We start from the raw sequence: 22,233 nt of genomic DNA on the forward strand, positions 1-22,233 counted from the left end.
CGGCAAAAAGCTGGCCTAAATCGTTGAGTCCATCGCATCTTCCATCTTTAACACCCTGTAATTTATGCTCAAGGTGCGTTGCCTCTCAGCCAATGAGAGTCCTTAAAACTGCCGGCTTGTTCATGTAAACTCAGAACCTAGGTCCAACATTCCAGTCTCCTGATGGTCAAGTGGAAAACAAACTGTACTGTTTGCTACCTTCTGGGATGAGGAGTTCTACCGGATATGTAAGAAATGCACTTCGGCGGTTTCCGACGGCAATTCTCCTCCTAACACAGAAGACTTCAGGACTAGTTATTAGGCAAAATGGAGTCGCCCACTGCAGATTCTGGTGCTCCCTTTATTTACAATTTATCGACTTGAGGTACATATTAGAATTTTTTATGGCATGCACCTGCGAGGAAAAAGCATACTCTTTTCAATGGTATTTGATTGATATTTAAATTTTCTTCTCCTTTAATACAACCAATAAGTTAAAATTTAATACCTCTGTATACATACACTGGAAACTGTTTGTATCATTGTGTTTTCTGATGAAGTCTAATCTTTTATCGAGATAACCTGCTCATCTTTTTTATTTTCCATGGAATAACACAGAGATTATAGCAAAAATATTCCTGCTGTAGGTCTACTTTCAAGTCTTACAATTTGCCTAAAGATTCGTAAGCTTATGCAAGACTGTTTTTAGTGGACTTCATTAAACCCTGATTGTTTTTAAAACAAATTTTCCAAATTATATGTATGTTTCCTGACAGTCACAAATACAATGGTTGCTAAGAAGTGCTGAGTTTGAAGAGCATAAAAGAAGCTAGGGTTTTGTTAATAAGGTGTTACTTTATGTGCACAGCTAAAGCTGGCTTTATATACACTTTGTAAAGTGAGGTAGGTATAAACAGACAGGGGTGTATATCTGATAGTGTGTACTGGTATATACAACAACAACGACAACAAGGCCACTCTGGGAGCACATTATATAGACAGACCCAGGATATTGAATGTCAGGGCCCCACGAGATAGAGCAACCATGAGCTTAACACAACGGGCCACAGTCTTAAACAAAAATATCAGCTGAAGTAGAAAGTGTTTATCTTGCAAATCCCCACATATAGATTTACCATTAACACCTATCATGGACTCAACACTTTGAACACTGAATTGCAAAAATGGGACCATACAATTGAATATCACAACTTTTGTTTAAATGCATACAAAATGAGAAAGGATTCCGCAAATAAACATTGCTCGACTGTTCGTTAGTCTGATCAGCGTGTGATATTACCACCACTAAAATATTATTAACACTTCAACTACACCAACTCTGGATATAGACCTACACCAATAATAATAACAAAGAACTACAGGCCTAACAAAAAAAAAAAAGAAGAAACCCTCATAATTCAGTCCTGAATAAGTCTTGGTATGCGACGGGGATACATAAATAGGTTGTCCCTGCTAAGCTGGATTAAATCAACACAATGATTATTTCAAAAGTAACAAATTACTCATAATTCAAGGCACAAGCCTTTTATTATATACCTGGTTTTACAATTAGCTAAGGCCTAACATAAAACTCCTAGAGTCCTGAACCCTTAATCTAAAACACTGAAGAGTCGATTGTTATAACATGTGTTTAATAATGGCACAGATTCGCCATGGTCAAAATTGGAATAAAACAGCATGTTGTTGTTGTGTGCATGGCTGTACCACAAGACGATCGATAGCTGATATGTCAAACTTTGTGGCCAATCAGCATTCACAAAAATATGCCCCCCCAAAATCTCTGTGCATATCTGAACATCAACGATATTTTACATGATATAGCATAACTTTGGTTTCGATAAAAAGGATTTTTTTTCTCTCTCTCTCTCTTTCATTAAATAAAACTCATTTCATGATATATTAATAAATTAGATATAGTATACTTATTAAAATGTATGTGATACAAAAAATGTTGACATCTCAGTCCAATTTAAGACACACCCACAATAAACCCAACTTGTCAAGCTCTCCATGTCCAAAAAAACAATCATTAACCGACCTCTTACATACCATAATAAACCCAAGGTCAAATATTTTTGACACCAACAAAATAAATAAAAACAAAGTATTGACAACAAAATAGGAACATCGATTTGGCCAATGGACATAAAGGTACAAATGACAATGTTTTTTTTCTTGGTTATGGACCAATGGTAGCTTCCGTACCAAACATCAATACTTCAAGGCCAAAGGGCAAAAGGTTAGAGGCCAACTTATAACAGTTGCCATGACATGACATGACATGGCAGATCGTGATTGGTTAATAGCCTAGGTGCCCCGCCTCTGGATACCAACAAGCTAATTGTAAGAGGTCCATACCTGGATAGTAATAGGCTGGTGAGAACCCTGCTGTGTGGAACCCGCGGCCATAGGCAGCGTATGCAGCCTGGAATCCCGCTGGAAAGAACCCTGAAAGTGCCGACGCTGTTCATGCGAAGAAAAACAAAAACAAAAGACCAATCATGATAAAATATTTTCAAAGAATGGTGGCAAATGAATTCAAAGAACTGATCGAAGGTAATTGTGATGTAGCATAAACTGTAATATTAAATCATTTATTAATACATTTATAGCTTTGTAAAACAAGCTAAGAATAATCAATAATCTTAAAGGATTTCATTAAATTTTACCATATCAATTATTTTTAAATGCTGAAACAAAACATTAAACCCATAGGATATAGGAGACATTAAGCGGGCTTAGGCTTGATTAATGAAGTAGGAGAGATAGCAGAATGAACAACATTGCAGTTCTCTTCAGAGCTATTTGTACACAAGGTGCAGCATCTTACCAAGTTACTCTCACAAGCATAGTTAAATACAACATCAAAACAGCACAAAATCCACACAAATGTTCAGATTTATCTTCACCGGAAGTTACCGAGATGGTTTCCAACAAGTTCGGAAAAAGGTAATTTCTATGTGAATTAGTGGGGTTTCTCCCAACAGACAAAGTTTATCATTAACAGGTAAGTAGTTGATCAATGTAGTTAGAAAGGCATTAAAATAACATTTTCAGCCATGTATATGCAGGTCTCTTGTGTGGGATGGTACTTGTATTTAGATACGAAGTTCAACTTTCTCCAAAATTAGACCTGGCTGGGTTTGAACTCTAAAGGCAAGAATTTCGTGTCATTCCTATTAAATGTAGATAGATCCAGTTTTTCTGTTCACCTGTCATTGAAAGAACACTCTGAAGGACATGTGCACTTAGAGACAACAAATCAAGACTGCATCCATCTTTAACCTGCAGTTAAAGTTGTTGTAACTGTAAGTGATGCGTGGGGGCAGGTAGGGTTGAGGAGGGAGGGAGGGGAAGAAAGGAGAGGGAGGGGGTATTTATGGCAGAAAGGTGTACAGCCGTCACCACAAAAATTCCCTCTCCACATGTTATCTCTATAGTCTCCAGCTCGGTTAGTACTGAGACTGAGTGGGGCAGAGCAGGCCCTAATGACGGGCGTTAACAAATAGGCCTGGCCCTGACTTCATTGCGTCTCTATTACCATTTGTTAGTCAGAGGACGAGGTGTCTATGAACACAGGGGATATCATCAATTATGACAGTCAGACCCAGACCCTCTCTGTTAGCCTCGCCCTCCACCAACAGAACGCCTGCCAGACGCAAAAATTCCAACGAATTATCTTTGCTAATAATGCATCTGACAACACTGCTTTTTCACTGTTTTCTTCAGAAGCCGGATCTGCAGCAGTCCTAACATATTGTCAGTTGTATCTGGAATGCCTCTCTTGACATCATTAATTCTGTGGCATTGACCCCACTTCAGATTCTTTCCCAGAGTATATATATCCAGGCAGGGGAAGTAACTATGGATGCCTGATAGAGCTACCACAATGTTACACCTTACAATTTTAACCCATCCAGAACGATTAAAAGCAAACATCAAGCAACAATGTTTATATGCTCTTTGACAATGAGTAATACCATCAATCCTGCTTGACAATGAGATGCCCTAATAAATTTTTAGTGCTTGACTCATTTTCTACAAAGTCTTCATGAACTTTGAGTCAAAGTAAAAAGATGTCTGGGGGCATGCAGCTTTTAATTTTTACAACTGTTGTTCGAAATAACAAGCAACAAAAACTATTTTAGAACTACTATCAAGAGCTGGTTAATTAGTTGAAAGTCTGGAGTGCCCAATTTCACTGCCCCCTCCTCCCCCATCTCTATGGCCAAACCTCTTGTCTACGCCCCACTCCTAGGGAAGACTAGCGACCTCTGGACCCACTAGCGACCTCTGCTGACCCTGATCTATCGGAACGATCAGTCAAGTGGAAGCCATCACGTTATGGATTGGTAGAATTGTCGGATTGCCTCCTTCTGGGGGTCACTCAACTGTCCGCCAAATCTGATGATGCTGGCGTCACCATGGAAACCAATTCAAATAAATCTGCGAGCTATCTTTTGTGGAACGCCAGTAATTGCATGGGCTCGCTGAGGTCTCAGAAAGTTCTTATCCACGGGTCAAAGTTGCTAGTACAGATAGGCCTGTGACAAGTGACATCCATGCATATATGCAATGGATGGGAATTTACAATGGTGTCTGGGAACTTAAACTGAGTGGCAGGGGACGGCAAGGGTTGAGCTCCACCTTCCCACTGTGTGTATCTTTCAAACCACCATGCAAAGAATGGCTCTACGTTCACATTTACTGTCAGTCAAGCAAAAAGCCATGCATTTGTTCCCCCAGCCGACCCCACCAAACCTCATTCACCTTCCTCTTGGCGGAGCATGCAAACGACTATGCATACAAGCACTACACATTCATGCAAAACTTCATGTAAGCAGGCACAAGGTTATTACATTTGTAGACAAACACTTGGTAGAGACTGGACACAAGACAACAATGATACAGGGTTGAGGAAAGCTCATGCAAGGAATGGGGGATACTGTCCCCAAATCATGCAAGAAATGGGGAATAGCATCTCAAAGTGGTGGTAAGGAATGGGGGAAACTATCATGCTGAACACTGGAAAATACATGTTTAATTAAGAGGTGGGTAATGACAGTTGGACTGCTAATATACCCATGTGCATTCATAGTAAGACTTATTGGATATTTCTGAAGCAAGAATTTCCCATCACCCATGCAACATGAGCCAATATACCACGGTGACACTACCAAAGATTTGGGGGAGGGAGAGTATACAACATATAATGGAGCATGCATTAAGCAATAGACCACAAAAGGCCAAAGTCAGGAAACTTTTTATGGGTCATTCAGTTTGTAAACCCCATTTTCAAGACCGCAAGAAATTTTCACCTTTCCACACAGAATTCTCATGACATTGGCCTATGGTTTTCCATACAATCAAAGCAAGATGTGCATTAAGAGTTTAAGCATTAAAGCCAAGTACTCAGTAAGTTTAGCCAGGTAAGTCATTGTCATTAAGTTAGGCAAGACATGCATTACGATTGGCCTGTGGGTGAAAGTGCAGCAAGCTGGGAAGGGTGCAAAATACATGGAGAATGTAGACAAGCAAAGGAGGCCATTCTCTCTTAGAGAGAGAGAGCTTCACGGAGATGAGTGGACAGTTCACGTGGCCGCAAACGGTGCAACTTACAGAGCTCGGGCAGTAATAGATCGGACTGTAAATCCCACACAAATTCACCTTCCTCCGTCACTACAGAAGGATTAGAAAAAAGGGAGTCAGATTTAGTGTAAGCAAAAGGTTTAAGCAATCAAGTCTCTTAGGTTTTTTTTATTAAGGAGCCTTGAAACTAGTAGGAGTGGTGTTGCAGTCATTAAAGGTTGTTGCTGGTGACTGAAAAGACATGGCTCATTTTTGTTTCTTCTAGGAAAAATTTGTTTATTCTTTCACCTGATTTCTTCTAGCGTCTGTGCATTGGTCTACTGTGCTAACTTTAATCATATGGCCATTTTACTGCCTACAACTGGAGACATCGACCTGGACGGCATGAGGCAGAAGTAGCCTAGTATATCTATGGTAACGACAGCGGAGGTGCACACTGATGATCTTTTCAATTTTAGTAATGAAAATCACAAGCTCGAAGAAACAAAAGTGAAATACACAACAGGCACTCACTGGGCTCTTAAGCACTTATGCCAGCAAACACCACGCCACAAAAAGTGGTGCATGATTTGGCTGATTACTTTGTTAATTGGAGATTAGCGATTACATTACTTTGGCAATTTTCCTTTACCGAACTACTGGGGCTCATAGGACAGGAATCACAGTGCACACCTCGGTCTATGACCGATGTCTACTAGTTCTACCCTGGTAACTACATGTAACTGTATAAGGTCTACGGTGAAGTTTGGTGAAGACAGCAGAAGTTTCTAGGGGTACTGGGCTGACAGTATTAACATTGGGACAGAAAAAAGCTGGCACCCACACGCTCCTGTATACATTAAATCATGCAGGAGGACGAGCTAACAGTGCAGAGTCTATGGTGATGAAAAAACCTTATCTATAATCAGTCAATAATAGTTACATCAAAAAAACTCTTCCAAAAAAACAGCCCACAACAGGCTTTCTAAAACATAGCACTCACTCACTCACAAGGAGCTAGTTCACAAACGAACAATTTACATGTAGAAAAAAAAAAAACAGCATCAACAACTTGGCCAGTAAAAAGTTACATCATCAAAAAACAGGACTATACTGTACAAATAGATGCTCAACAGCTACCCAAAAGGAAAGGGTTTAACAAGCATGCAGAATCGGTGGTCATGGTAACTTGATGAACGTCATGAAGATGACTGTTGATTGGTTGTTAGGCAATGTCACTCACCATAGGCTCCCCTGGCGATGCCCCGCCCACGTGCCAGGTTTGCTGCGCTAAGCATCACTTCTTTGGGTTGGGCACGCTTGCATTCTACCTGTGGACAACAGAACATGGACACAAGTCAATTTATCTTGTTATTTACTGGATTGGTGTAGAGCACCATTCTATTTAACTTATACAGTTTTGACTATGAAGCTGTGCATGGAGTAAAACCACCAGATTTGGCAAGTCACTGACTATCTTTCCCATGTGTAATGCAGAGATTTCCACCTATCACCATCAAGGCCCCAAGAACAATGAAATGATCACTGCTTAACTGATCGAAAAACGAGAGTCCAGAATTATGTGGCATAACAAAATGAACACCACAAAAAGTGCATTTATCAAAACGAGAGAAAACTATAATAGCCTGAACTCAAGATCTTCTTAAGCAAGAAAAGGGTCTCTTTAGCTGAATCTATCAAAACAAACCCCAAGCATAAAAAAGTAGAATTTCCTGCGTTCAAAATTCCAATTTAGGAACAAAGCACACATCGCACTAGTCACAGAAAGCCTGTTTATGTCACATCTTATGAATTGGAACAAAAGAAAAAGCCTACTTTCAATTTATTTGTGAATGTCCTTACAAGCGTATAAATGCCTATCTACAGGTGTTTTACCATTCTGTTCCGTGAAAGCGGAGTCTAAAAATAGCACCTGTTTAAATTGACTTCTGCATCTTCAAAGGGGAAGTTTTCAGATGGGATCGGAATCTTTTTTTTCTTTTTTTAAGTAAATCCCTGTGAATATTTTTTTGGGGCTGCTGTGATCTTGGAGTAATCAACTGAGCCCCAAATCCCATCACAATGTAGAGGGGAGGGGGGTCAAGACGTACACCAATCACCTGCTAAAGGTCAATGAGCCAATTTGTTGCTATGTCTCCCGACGCCGGTGCTCACAAATCATGCAAAATTTCAACCTAGTCAACCCACAATTAGCCAGATAATTTCTACCAATCCAGTGCAAGAAGATATCCAACATTCCATATGTAACATTTTGGTTGGTGCATTCCAATATTACTTCCGTCTGTTTTGCGTTTAATGCTATCATCAACAGTTGTGATCAACGCATGACTGACATAACCATATTCATACTCCAGCCAGAAATCATTCACCAACTGCTTGAACTGGATGTAAAGCCTTGGGTACAAGACTGTCCTTCAGGCATCGTTGAAAACAGATAACTGCTTCTCTTTTAAGGATTACCAGCTTTATCTAATATTTATGTACTGTTTCTTACACATTCCTTTGAGAACTGGTGTTTTACACTCTTTTACAAATGGAATTTGGAATGGGACGATTCACACGTGGTATAAGAATGTCTGACTTTCCCCTTAGATGTAATAAATAGATGAACTAAAGGCCAGTGGTTTCCTACAGCCTATAGAGGGTTTCCTCAAACCCTCAACTGGTTTCCTCCAACCATACATCTGACAATGTTCCTACTCATTGAGAAACTTAGTATTCAGAGGTCAGTGTAAAACACCCCCATGTAGGAAAAACATTAGGTCAGTAATACTCTACTGTACCCCTTACCCTTCTCTAATCCACCCCTCCTCCCCCCTCCCCTTTGATACCCAGCTCTCTCCACCTTGCCTTGTCATCTTTGTAGACAGACCAGTTATTAACAGCAACAGGTGTTCAAATAACTCAAGCATAGGACACATGGCGTCATTGTTCGGATGGCAAAGGTTTATTGCATCAGGTCAACATACATGCAAGTCAAAGGGCTAGCTTTGAATTACAAAAATGCACGCTTCACATATTCAACATCTGGCCAAAGCATCTATATTAAAATTTGTTGTTATGATATTGATTTGTTGAAATATTTTGTGGACCAAGCGCATGTAAGTGCAGTACTACCGACATTTTGGTTACACGTTTGAACTTATCAAAAATATAAGTCCCACAAAGGTGTTGCATCTAAAAATATGTCAAAATTAAATCTTCTTATGCTGATTTTGATATGATAAAAGTAAAACACACTTACCATTTTACCATTTATCTCATGATAATGAATGTTGCAAACTTCATCCACTATATCTTCAACTTCAAATGTTACAAAGCCAAAGCCTGCAAGGATGAAAAAGAGAATATATAAACAACATGAAACTTGGAAGCCTTTGCTATTTTTATTAAACCATTGTACATACCATGTATATGAAAAAGCAATATGGTTACAAATCATTTATTAATTTAGCACAAAGTTTAGTAATAATCCCTTAAAATAATTGGAGGAGCCTGTAGAAGATCATGGGTTTCCCCAGACTCTGCCCAGTTTCCTATGGTCATAATGCATGTTGATGCTTATGCTTAGTATAAGTGAAATATTCTTGAGTACCACGTTGAAGACAATCAAATAAACAAATAAATAAAGTACTTAGATTCAAGCATGACTTCTGTAAAATGTTATGATGATTTTATTTCTCATGACAAACTGATCGAAAATTTGCAGAAAAAAATACAGGGAATTATACACATTAAAAACTGACAAAAAATGATGAATAATACCACTAGTGTCAGGAGATGGTCATATTTCAGATCGAAGGTCAGTGAATAGGTCTGTGTATGAATATTGAATACTCCAGGGACTGGTGTGGCTTTTTGATCCTCATAAAACCTGCCACTGTGGCTGACCCCTTCAAAAATCTGATTTGTGATACTCACCATTTATCAGCATCTCCAATGCTATAAGAAGAAAGGTTTGAGATCCTGAACAGTGTGAACCCCTAACGTCCCCTCCCCTCAGGATGAAAGAAATCAATCACGTGCGTAACAAAGAGCCAGAGAGGACGAAAAAGCTTAGCTGGTTAAATTTGGAATGGCTGCATTTGATTAGGGTCATACTCTAATTCCCTTAAGCCAAATCGAGAAAGCCGGACCACTGAAATCAATGAGTCTGTACCGATAAGAGGGTCTTGTAGAGAATATCTCCATTTGACTAAATCCACCCTTCCCCCTCCCCTCGCTCCACCCCACTTCCAACAACTCAAAGCCAATCTCTCACAAAATCACCAAACACAGAAAACTTGCTTCCAACCTTTACTTTCCGAATCTGTGGCTCCAGCAGATCTACAGGGGCCAATGTATCAACATTACCATGGAAATTATCAACCTGTTTTCTTTCCCAGCTTTCTTGACTGCACAAAAATATTCCAATATAAACCCTATAGGCTTCTTGTTTTACATTCGATTTTTGCCCATCAATTCTGTAGTTGCCATGGAAACCGCTCACCTACCAATAGTGTGGAGATTGCCAAACACAATGGTCGGTTGGTGGTGGGGAGAGAGAAAAGATCCCAAGAATGGCTCCTTCATTCCTATACACTGAGCCTATCTGACGGATGTTTACCACAGCTTGTGAAGAATTTAATCTTCTCACCCTGGCTAGCACTGAATGCTGTTCACAGCTGATTGCCCCAGTCCCAAACGGCTACGCCCTCTGTCTTTCACTTATGTTGGGAAATTGCTAGGTTAAGTAACTATCTGACAGGGATCTGTTAATCCCACATCATACCACATGCAAAAGATGCGATTTCACACCAAGTCAAATAAAAACCTGCATCATTCAATTAACGAGCCCCAAGATCATAGCCACTCTTAGACCGAGTCATTTAAGAAAGACATCGGCACTAAATACTCATGACTTTTAGGACATATACAGCTCCGAACAGCTTCTGCCTACTTTGTACGGCAATTTTTAGATCTAAGGAATGATATGTTCCAGAGCAACCTTGATATGAGCCTCGCAGCCACCTGGAGATTGGGTGCCAGGCACTTCACCCGCACCCTGCACCCCCCACCTTGCCCCATTCCCATCACAAACTTATATTACATCAAAGTCAAGCTGATGAGGATCATGGTTTCAGTTGCAGAAGAGTTTTACTACAAGGCATCTAAGTGTTTCAAGTACTAACTCAGGTAATGGTTGATTTCCCGTGGTGGCGATAAATGAGCCATGACATGAAGTAAGATTGGGATGAACTCCAAAGCCCTGAGCTTTGATTAGACCGTGAGGGGGTGGTTTGGGCAGGTGGGGGTGGCAGGAAGTCTGCCCCAGGAGTTTGACCTAGCAATTTGCTGGGTGCTGATGATGATGATGAAGCTGACAGAAGCCACCCTGCCCTTTAACTACATGAATAATCAGAGATACCCTGGCTATGTGTTTATATATGTAGATACAGGTATTCACCAAAACTAGATCAGTGTCTTCCTTTCCCCCTTTAACAACAGCTGGACAGCAGCAGGAAACATTTAGAGCCATGAGCCAGAAATAGGCACCCCAAACCTTATGCCAACAACATCCCTGATCTCTTCATAAAGTGTAGCCTGGGGCTCTCCTAACCTTTGACCTAGACAGTCCAATCAGATGGTGAGGAAACATCAATTGTGAAGAAATGTTCCTCTATATATATATTCATATTTTTGCATTGATGATTTAGTTGCTCTGAGCCAATCATCAGCATACTCTCTGGTGAAAATAGTGCGAATTTATAATCCAGGTGATATAGACTCTGAAGACAAATTTAGCTTAAAAAAGGAACAATCTATCTCTGGAAATGTAATCAGAATGTGTATAGCCTATATGACAGTTGTAATGTCCTGTAGTGCTTTAAGCGTTGGCAATGAATCAAAAATCAGCATTTCACCCATTTATCTCCTTGTCATGTATCACCTCCTCAGGAAGAACCTGGGTGCTCGAAACTACGAACACCACTCTACAGCAAAACTGTAAATATCCTGATATATCTTGTAGCTGCCTCTCTGATCAGACTTGACACGATCACAAGGGTTGACATTACATTACGACGACAACAAATGTAACCAATCCTCTTCTACATTCCACAAGATTAACATGGAGTTCAAAACCTGACAGCATCTGTTTTCTTCCACTGTGAGAAATATGCTTTTGTCACCTTTAACCCTAACCTTTCCCTAGCTGACAGGAAATGGTTGACTTCAAAATCAGGATAAAACTCCAGACATCAACATGAACTAGACTGGGTACAGCCAAGGAACTGCCATGACCATCTATAGCAGCAGACTGATGTTTACAGGAGCTGTGCTACAGCAATCTGAACTTGTCACCCAATACAACATCAAAAACAAATACTCCAATGTCTGTCCTGATTTTTTTGGAGGTTTTTAGCTGGTAGTGTTACTTTTCCTAGTTCTGCTGTCTTCGCCCAGCTTTTCATGTTTAGGCCAGAACAGGAAATTCAAGGCCATGTTTTGATTTCCGATGCTTGTGGAAACCTCCAAATGCAAGTGCAAGCTCCCACTGGTTATAAAAGCAGCCAATCAAAGACAAGTATTGTATGAAGTCATTAACCCTCATTCTAACCTTTTCAGTATTTCTGCCAGTTCTTCATGTCAGTAACTCTGCGCTTATTTTTCCCTTGCCTTTGATGCACCCTCTCCGAATCACTGTGTTATTTGTTCATTGGATTCTGATGGTTTTTCCACAGACAGACGCGTGTTGGGGAAAGCAAGGAGCGAAGACAAACAGTGATCTCTCATCTCCCTCAGCGTTCGCCCAGTACATTGACTGGTGCCAACTCGGGACCCCAATGTTTGCCAAAGACTAGTCTAGTTTATGCCTGAACAACTCTGCCCGACCGACAGAAGATGACAGAAAAGCTGTTCTAGAAGCAGATATCTCATCACACATACAGCACATTAAATTCCAGCCCCTACCCCCACAGCCAATGTTGACATAATTCAGTGATTACCAAGAGATCAGCCTGCTACCTTCAGTCTGCTGCCTTATATCCCCATCATTTACATATTAACTGGAGAGGCAAAGCTCTTTAGTGTCAACTTAGTGGATAATGCTGAAAAGCTGTGGATGCTTTTCCTGAACTGTACCCCTTGTATTCAACCAGCTGTCCCTCATGGCTACCTAAGTACTATCACAAAGCTCTGTTATACATGACAAGACTGGTATATGTCATTTAGGCAGTGGTGTAACCAATGACATTCCCATTAAATTCCCATTAAATGGTGGATGGCATATAGACAGTGGTTCAAGTAACACTATTGGCATTATCTGGCATTTAAACTTTCTGGGCATAGGCATAGGTTCTAGTACTGAACAGTGGCTCAGTGCCTGTGGGTTGAATGGCTTAGACAGTCCGCAAAGAATGGCTGGTGATTTCTGCAGGACTCTGAAGTCTTTGGTTCAAAACCCAGAGCGGTCTCAGAGAAATTTTCAAAGCTAGATTCAATTCTGTACCAAGAAAGCATATTTCCTGAATAATAATTTAATTATAACTGCCCAGGTTAGTCCATTTTCTCAGAACAACCAAATACTATCTTAGAATAAACTGAAATACACCTGATATACCTGACTCAATCTTTAAAAACATCGATGTGGTTGAACACCATCTTAATAAGCCAAAGATACAGAAAACAGGGCAGGTCCTTCATACACCATAATTAAGCTGAAGGTACAGAAAACAGGACAGGTCCTTCATACACCATAATTAAGCTGAAGGTACAGAAAACAGGGCAGGTCCTTCATACACCATAATTAAGCTGAAGGTACAGAAAACAGGACAGGTCCTTCATACACCATAGTTAAGCCAACGGTACAAAAAACAGGACAGGTCCTTCATACACCATAGTTAAATGGTGTATGAAGAGGGAAAATTCATAAATAAAATTTGGAATCTAATTTCATCGGCCCCCTGCAAAGCATATCGTCTTGGTTTAAGTCACCAACTCTTCATTTGGCAAAGGATCAGGCTGGTTTAATCTTGGAATGGCGGGTCTAGAGATGGACAGTCACATGTCCTGTCTGCGGGAATGTGTGGAGAAGAGCTAACACTGCGGGAACCCCTTCCGTCCACATTGATTCCCGCCGATCAAACATAGATAGGCGAGTTAAATTGAGGGCTTAGCGCTCTTCCCTTTCAGCCTCCTCAATGGCTGTGAAGGCTGTCAATTAGAGAATCAATCTCTCTCCATTTTATTTTCTCAGACGCTTGTATTGACATGGCTCGAATGAGGACGAATTCTTTGGCGGCCACAATAGCCACCTGGTGGCCAACAGGATCGATACACAACGTGCCAATTTTGTTAGGTTGGAGTCAAAGCCATTCCCGCAGCCGGGTGTCCAAGCCACAGGCCGGAGGCCTCTGACAACCACAATTCCTTAGATTGCTTGTCTCACCTTCTTCGCAAATTCTTTGGCTTTTAGAACACATGGAAAACTGAGTGAGAATAACACATTTTAAGTGACCACCACAGCCCTTAGATGGAATAAATGCAACGTACAGAGTTTAATAAATTGTTATTTCGATCACAAGCAAACAGAGCTACGCTATTGAAGTACATGTAGATTACACAAGGTCATAAGTGACAAGTGATGTTATTCTAGGTCAGGTTGATCGGATAGCTAGCCTAGGCTGTCAGTGGAGGGGTGTAGTAGCTCTATCATTCCTGTTTGATTGGCCAGTCCCAAAAAAACTCATCTTTATTAGGTTGAAAAGAGAACACGACTGTCTGTTAGACTAAGAGAGAATGATGAATGGTTTGGTGGGTGAGTGTCATGGTGGCTCATCTATTACGGGGTCCCCGACTCGCCATTATGGGGGACCACTTTCAGGGGATTTAACCACTGTCCATTATGGAATTGAGACGGATTCCTCAACAAGACCTCATCAATTTCAGGCCTCTCCCGAGAGGCAGGGCTAGCTGTCACACGCTCCCAGGCTGCACAGCCGCCAGACAACAGGTACCGTCACTCACAAGTCGTTCTACGCCAGCCCTGGCTTACTCTCGGGAGACGATCAGTAAAATCAGCTCAATCTCGTCCAATAGATATCAACCACTCAAGCTTCTCACCTTCATTGCATAATCACCGCATTATCTGACTGGCTCACCTGAGGAAATTACACAGGAGGGGTGTTATCTTCAAGTAGCCGCAAAGACAGGGTCATAATGACTTACGCCAAGAAATCTCTCTTAATACCCCAGTAATCAGTCAAACCCCGCTCTGCCCTAAAATCATTACTGCTTAACACAGCACACCAAGGAACAGGTAAAACAAGTTAATTTTTTTTCCTGGAAGTGAATTCCTGTGATCTAACTGCACATGGCTTTTTTTCAGTGTTACATGGGCAGTACAAATGTGCTTTTTCTATTCTTCGGCACAGATAAAAATATCAAAATGTTTACCTTTCCTCAAACACAGCTGTAAGTTTTATGGAAATTAACATGTTAACAGTTTAGGGTTGAAAAACCTACCTCATTTCAAATATTTATTCAAGCAAAAAAATATTTCCTTTCTCATTATCTGTCTCTACACAAGTCATGAATATAGCTTCTGTAGAGACAAAGAGCAATGAGAAATGTTTGTGTTCAATTATTTGTTCTAGTTTCCAGCCTCATACGCATACATCTAACTTTGGTAACGTTACTGACTCCTGCGTGGTTCAAACGCAGTTGAATTAAGATGCATATATCCAAAACTTTTCCTTAATTACACTAATCAGGACACTCGACGAACTGTTCATTAAGAAGTGGAAAGTTTCCAATTTGGACCTTTGGGGTAGAGCAAGACTGTCTTGGTCTGGACAAAGATGCTGTGCATTAGATACAGAGATGCCCCTCCAGTGTCAGCTGTTCAAGAGTGGATTCCTGGGGTTAGCCTACTCCTCTAATACTGTCTGATGAGTCTATTACAGTCATCAGCCATGATGGATGGCAGGTGTACCAGTTGCCATGACCGATGGCAATTGTATAACATACTAGCAAGCCCTTTAGACAAGATGCATGGATCTGGAGGTACATACTACAGTTCTAACGCTCCAGTCTCCTTAGCAAAGTCTGATCTTAGGGTGGAGTGGGAGTTGCAGTGCTGGTGGGCTTTGAAACAAGCCGCTCTTCTAGGGAGAGCGTAGGCCTACAACCCCCGAGATCTACATGCAATTCACCCCTCAAAACCATTATGCAAATGAAGCTCATTAACATGCGTCACTTTTTCGTCGACTTGCAGCTCACCTTCCCACATTAATAAAACTCAGTAATAAATGATGGCTTTCTAGTAAGAGTTTCTCATATGTAAAGAATAACACGGAAATTAAACCTGTTCACATTTCAAAATAAATAATCGCATTATTGCACCAATCCAATAAGATGGATAGCAGAATAAAACTCCACAAAAACAGAGCCTACTGCGTTAGCGGGTGTTTCATAACAGGCTGATGTCATTCCCTCCCTACTGACGAGCTTAGCTCCCCGCCAGTAACTGTTAATTAGAAGCGATTTCATTTAAATAATAGTTACGAGATGCATGGATTTGGGCAGCTGTGTTTATTCGCAGAGAGTGAGCCTAGTCAATAACTCCTGCTCTCCATTCCTACAGCGACTATAGCCTGTCATTACATGACATCATCATTACCCACAAACCCCTGGGGCTTAACGTTTATCCCACGCTAGCTGGTCGCCAACGCACGATAATCCAGGCCCTGGTTAGCCTGATAGGCCTCATTTTGCAGCAACTCTCATGTAACTGCATTTGATACTACATCAATATTCTGTATACAGAGATTGACTAGGCAATCGCCAGTGTATTGCCAATCAGATGCTATGTGTGTGGCTACTGACACTTTTGTACATGTACATCCTTATAGTGCAGGATCATATGGCCTTACACACCAGTACTGGGATATGGAACGTGCCTGTTGTAAACCAGTTAAGCACATTAATTCTGGAGCAATTTATTAAGACTCTTAACTTAAACATTGAAAATACGGCATCACAAGGGTTTGATGCCAATTTAAAATGTTGACTTTAAATTCTAATTGATAAATGGAGTTTTCTGTCATTTTACTTAAAAAGTGGAACATCTTGATAAATCACAATTTGCTGCTTTAAGTATAGCATCGGGGCACACGCGTTCAGTTAACCAGTAAACACCTGACAAAAACTCACAGATTACTAATACCTTTGTACATGTTATGGTTTGTTACTATTCTATGGACACACATATACATCTTATGATTTGTTACTATTCTATGGACACACATATACATGTCATGATTTGTTACTATTCTATGGACACACAAATACATGTTATGATTTGTTACTATTCTATGGACACACATATACATGTTATGATTTGTTACTATTTTATGGGCACACAAATACATGTTATGATTTGTTACTATTCTATGGGCACACATATACACGTTATGATTTGTTACTATTCTATGGGCACACATATACATGTTATGATTTGTTACTATTCTATGGGCACACATATACATGATATGATTTGTTACTATTCTATGGACACACATATACATGATATGATTTGTTACTATTCTATGAACACACAGATACATGTTACGATTTGTTACTATTCTATGGACACACAAATACATGTTATGATTTGTTACTATTCTATGGACACACATATACTTGTTATGATTTGTTACTATTCTATGGACACACATATACTTGTTATGATTTGTTAATATTCTATGGACACACAAATACATGTTATGATTTGTTACTAGTCTATGGACACACATATACATGTCAGATGCCTACTAGTTCAGCCCTTACTCATAGAAATGGCATTTGCAGACTATACCTATTTCTTAATGCCAAGCTTATTATTAGACTCTTGAAACTAAGTTCTGCATAGCTTATGTAGTAAACACTGGGGGTGATCGAGTGCATGTTCTGAAATAGCTAACACCCATAGAAAAGAGGGCTTGGGGCTGAACAAAAACAACTCTGAAGGATGTGCATTGCTACAAACTGACAGTTGAACTCAGAAAGATTTACAGCCAACCTAGGGCACCTAACTCTTTGTTTTATCACCATAGTTATTGTTTTGTGTAGATGAGGCCAAAAGAGAGAATGGGTGGGGGTGAGACAGCCTGTCCTCCATGAAGAATAGAAAGTAAATATATGACCCCACTGTAGCCCTCTAGATTTTTTGCAAAATTTCAGAAAACATCAAATTATCTATATATCTAATATCTAATGATGTCTGAACGTTTCTCCACACATGGGAAAAATCTGTCAGCAATTTGCTCGAGGTTGGTGGTTTGCCCTGGATAATCCTACAAGCAATAATCTTTCCTTATCCTCCGTGAATTAAGGACAGTTTTTTTTAGCATGGCATGTAAATGTCAGTCAAGTACAGATTCTCACTGTGTACAAAATAAAATTCTTCTGAACATAAAATGCATATGTTTTAACGGGAGACTGTATCTGAAATAGGTTGCAAAACTACACACCCTTGGAGCAGCAAAATTAGGGTAGCTACCACTTTATGTTGTCAGCCTTACCCCCTTATCTGCACACATACCTGCAGTCAGTTTTTTGCTTGAGGAATGGCATTTTTGTGACTAGTTGGTAAAGGACAGTTGTAAACAACACTAACCAGCCAGTATTATACACCAGAGTGGAAATGAGATGGTAGATAGAGGTTTAGAGTCAACATGTGGTATCCATCAGTTTGGCATTGGTGTGGGGACTTGTGGGGACCATGGGGGAGTGAAGGGGAACCAGGGTGGGTTGAGATAGGGGGTGGGGGGGGGTGGTTCTGCTAGAGTGTGGAGAAATAACTCTGACACACAATCTTCTAGTAGTTGGACCACTGTTAGTCAACACTGACAACAACAATGCTGGTAACCTGCTAGTGGTTGCCCTCTAGACAGAAATAAAGACTGGGTGTGCACAATTAGAAACAATTTGTTGTACCTAAAACACAAGGGCAAAGATGTGGAAGATTAGAGGACTGCACAAACTATTGAAACCAAATCACTCAAAGACTAACACACATATTACCCATTAAAATTCAATGCCATAAGACAGAGCCCAGGTTCCACAAACTGCATTTTTTATTAGACAGTTAAAAATTACCAATAATCTCTCTGCAACAAATCACTGGAATCTATCAATTTTATGCTGTATTCTATTCTATTCTATTCCACAAAAGTGACTTAATCCATTCAATGAATGACAAAGACATTGCCTTGGTCAGTGAGCACAAACATTACACAGATTCAGGGTGTCAACTACCGATTATCGTATTTCCAACGAATGCATACGAAAACTTTACTTCACGAAATACCTGACGTTACCCATAGTCCCCAAGTCAACTATAAAATAGTCTCGGTATATAAAAACTGATCTCTGTCACCAGCTTAGGTAAAATTTGAGCCATAATTACCTTTGGTTCATTCAGTAACAGTAACTTTACAACAACAACATGATGTAATGGTACGGTCGCGTCCATTGGTCATTCTGGATTATGGGAAATCTTCAAAGATATTCAGTTTCTAGGTTGAATATGACAAACACCCACACCTTAGAATGGCTGAAATTCTGTACGCGGTCATTAATGTAGGAGATTTGTGGGTGAATAAAACACGTCAAACCAAATGTTTGCATAAAGGTGTGCAATTTAAGATTTCGTGAAACAGGCTGACAGGGTAGGTAGAATTAATCTCTTGTTGCTCTGACTGTACCATCACCAAATTACCTCTCCTTCTATTCTATTACCATGGGCCATCAGAAACAATCAGGGTGTGATGTCGTGAAATGAGAGCTAAAGACTCTCTTATCTGGCACCAATCACATGGCCACCAATAATTCTTATCCAAACAGAAACAAGTTTCCATCAATGGTCATGGGTTAGAACCTATTTCCTCCCGTTGTCTGGGCAACAAGGAATTAGATAGACTATCCATGGATGATAATGTGCCGTCTCTGATGAAGCCCGTTTGCCAATTGCATACTGCGTTTGCTGAATGTGTAACGAAGCAAACTGACCGCTTCACTGGTCAATCTGTACTGGTATTAATCTAGGCAGGATGGTGATTGTAGTCAACTATACCAGGACTAGCTGAAATTGACAGCCATGTGACCAGGAAAGACTGGATTTTCTGTCCACATGCGTAAATACACCTATCACAAACTTGCACACAAAGCTATGGTTAATTTCTGAACTTTTTTGCTCATACCATAAAGAAGAAACATTGAATTTAAATCTACTTAGCACATAAAATGATAATTTTAAATGCAAATTATTGATGTAAAATGCAAAGAAAAAGTAAATGCAATTTACACAAAGCAATTAACTGAAGAACAAAGTTATAAAAATTGTAAAGAAAAAAGTAATTGTATGTTGAAACAGAGAAATGCATTTCTCTGCTACACTACTTCAACCCACGATAGATTTACAAAAGTGATCAGCACAGACAGGATAATCTCTCCTAGCTATTTTTACTATACATAGGTTTTTTTTTTGTTGCTAAATGGTGTATGCTACAGGTTCATGTAGAGATTCTCCACTAGATCTTTACATGCACACATACACTGGGTGGGGGGCAGGAGGTGGGGGGGCAGGAGGTGGGGGGAGGTGGCAGGAGGTGGGGGGGGAGCAGGAGAGAAAATAGGTTAATTAACACCAATTTGTAATGAAGTAAAAACAAATCACATTTTGAAGTCAGAAATTCTCCACATGGAAATCCTGACCTGCAGTTCTGCTATAAATCAAACTTTCCCCACTCTCATCTGGGGCTACCCTGAGGATTTAGCTCCTAAGGCTATCATCTGCATTCAAAAATCAGGCAATAAAAAGAGCAAGTCATGTAATGAAGACATGATGTTATCGGCAAATCCTGTGGGGGGAAAAGAGGCATTTTGTTTACGCGTGACAAGTTAAAGTGTGCCGTAAGTGGCATGTAACAGTGTAGTCATCAACAAATTAGACATAATGTCCTCCATGCCTCAGATGCTTAGTGAGAAGCACTTTGTCTTGGAAGGCTGTAAATGTACAGCCTGGATACTTGACCTCCAACCCCTAGCCATCCACTTGAGCTGAGCCACAAAACATTAGAGACAAGAGAGGCCTTTTAGTGTGCCAAACTCAGTTGGCCATGTACCATATATCATTCCTGATGGACCCAATGTTTACCAGAAATTAGATTTCCACCAGCGCTATTTGAAAACTCTTGATGGCATTTCTAGACATCAACACCATCGCTATGGAGAGTTTTGTAGAGAATGTTCTCACAGAATGGTAAATGTATGCATGTTCTAGGTGGTATTTTAGTCTCAGACCAACAAAAATGTTCAATTCACCTTCAGCTGGAATACAGCAGGTTACAAGATTCCAGAAGAAATACCATTTCGTGGTGATTCAAATAACATTTGGTAAAACTGGTAGCAGTTTGGGTGACAACTGTCAACAACAAAACATACAAGTGACAATTGCACCCGAAAATTTGTCAATGAGTAGTGAATCATTTTAACCGATTCTCATGGCTCCATAAATCTTACAGAAGCTTTTTGAAGATGTGAGATTCCTCTTCAAAAGGTTAAAGGTTTCACCCTGATTTTGCCTCTACAAATGCACTTTTTCAGGCAAAATTATAGGGTAAACAAGGTAATTAGAATATAAGTACATGTATACATTTCTCACCCCCCCAAAACAAAAGAATCCTGCTTTACTCACAACTCCCATACTGGATACATAGATTCTACAACAAGATGCAAACATTTCTCCACTACATGTAGGTCTCTTTGATAATAACTTATTGTCAAGTTACCAGGTCAATGGGAGGGCTCATTCTATTGTTGGCAAATTATTGTGGTGAGAATGATAGACAGTGACAAGGTGAACAGTCACAAGCAAAGGAGGCAATTAAAAAAGGCATTTCCAGGTCCACCCTGAAAGCCTACACCAGGTGATTAAACACATCATATCTGTAATTAATGGAAACAATAGCAGTGTAGAAGGGGTGGGCTGGCTTGGGCAGAGTAGATAGGGAGGGTGGGGGTGAGGGCATAGGTCAATACAAGGAGTTAAGGCTCTTAGGCCACAGGGTTTGACCTTTCTAGCCGACAATGGAGGAAGAGAGCTTGGGCGCATGGCAGGCTTTAAATGCTTAGGGATCAGCTTTCGCTACTTTACAAGAATTAATGCCCCCAGGAAAATGTCAGGTTTGTCTATGTAGGCCAGGCTAACACCTTAAGGCGTGCCCAATCTTCACCAAACTAACAAAGCCTCACTAACTCTATTGTTTGGAGGCTCTCATAGAGTGCTGTGCAGTCAACATCTCTACAGGGGGAAAGGGAGGGAGGGGGATTTCTCTCATCATAGGCCTCTCAGGAACACAATGTACTGATTTGTTTTTCTTAATATGCCATTGTACTGACCATCACTGAAAAACTGTTTACATACTCTTTCGTCATACAGCGGCCAATCATTTCAGTCGTTAGTTAACATACCCAATACTAAATTAATGAACATGTACATAGGTATGCCATGAATGGCTGAAGAAAGAAAAGAAAAATTTGCATATATTTCATCTAAATGTAAACACATATGATAATAATGAATGGAGTATGCAGCTTTCT

The 22,233-nt window shown here is 40.2% G+C and overlaps 1 protein-coding gene across 4 annotated transcripts in view; it reads right to left on the reverse strand.

Annotated features, from left to right (window-relative positions):
* LOC135476764 (RNA-binding protein Musashi homolog 2-like) overlaps positions 1–22,233 on the reverse strand; it is a 101,015-nt gene that overhangs the window by 14,358 nt on the left and 64,424 nt on the right. For 3 of the 4 annotated variants that reach the window (XM_064756893.1, XM_064756892.1, XM_064756894.1), the window contains exons 8-11: positions 8,834–8,916; positions 6,812–6,899; positions 5,620–5,679; positions 2,359–2,463 (exon numbers count right to left, since the gene is read on the reverse strand). In XM_064756893.1, coding sequence (XP_064612963.1) covers positions 2,359–2,463; positions 5,620–5,679; positions 6,812–6,899; positions 8,834–8,916 — 336 coding nt within the window. The remainder of the gene's footprint in view (positions 1–2,358; positions 2,464–5,619; positions 5,680–6,811; positions 6,900–8,833; positions 8,917–22,233) is intronic. The other variant, XM_064756895.1, reaches the window with a different exon arrangement.

Source organism: Liolophura sinensis, chromosome 10 (genome assembly GCF_032854445.1).
Source record: "Liolophura sinensis isolate JHLJ2023 chromosome 10, CUHK_Ljap_v2, whole genome shotgun sequence".
Taxonomy (NCBI): Eukaryota; Metazoa; Mollusca; class Polyplacophora; order Chitonida; family Chitonidae; genus Liolophura; species Liolophura sinensis.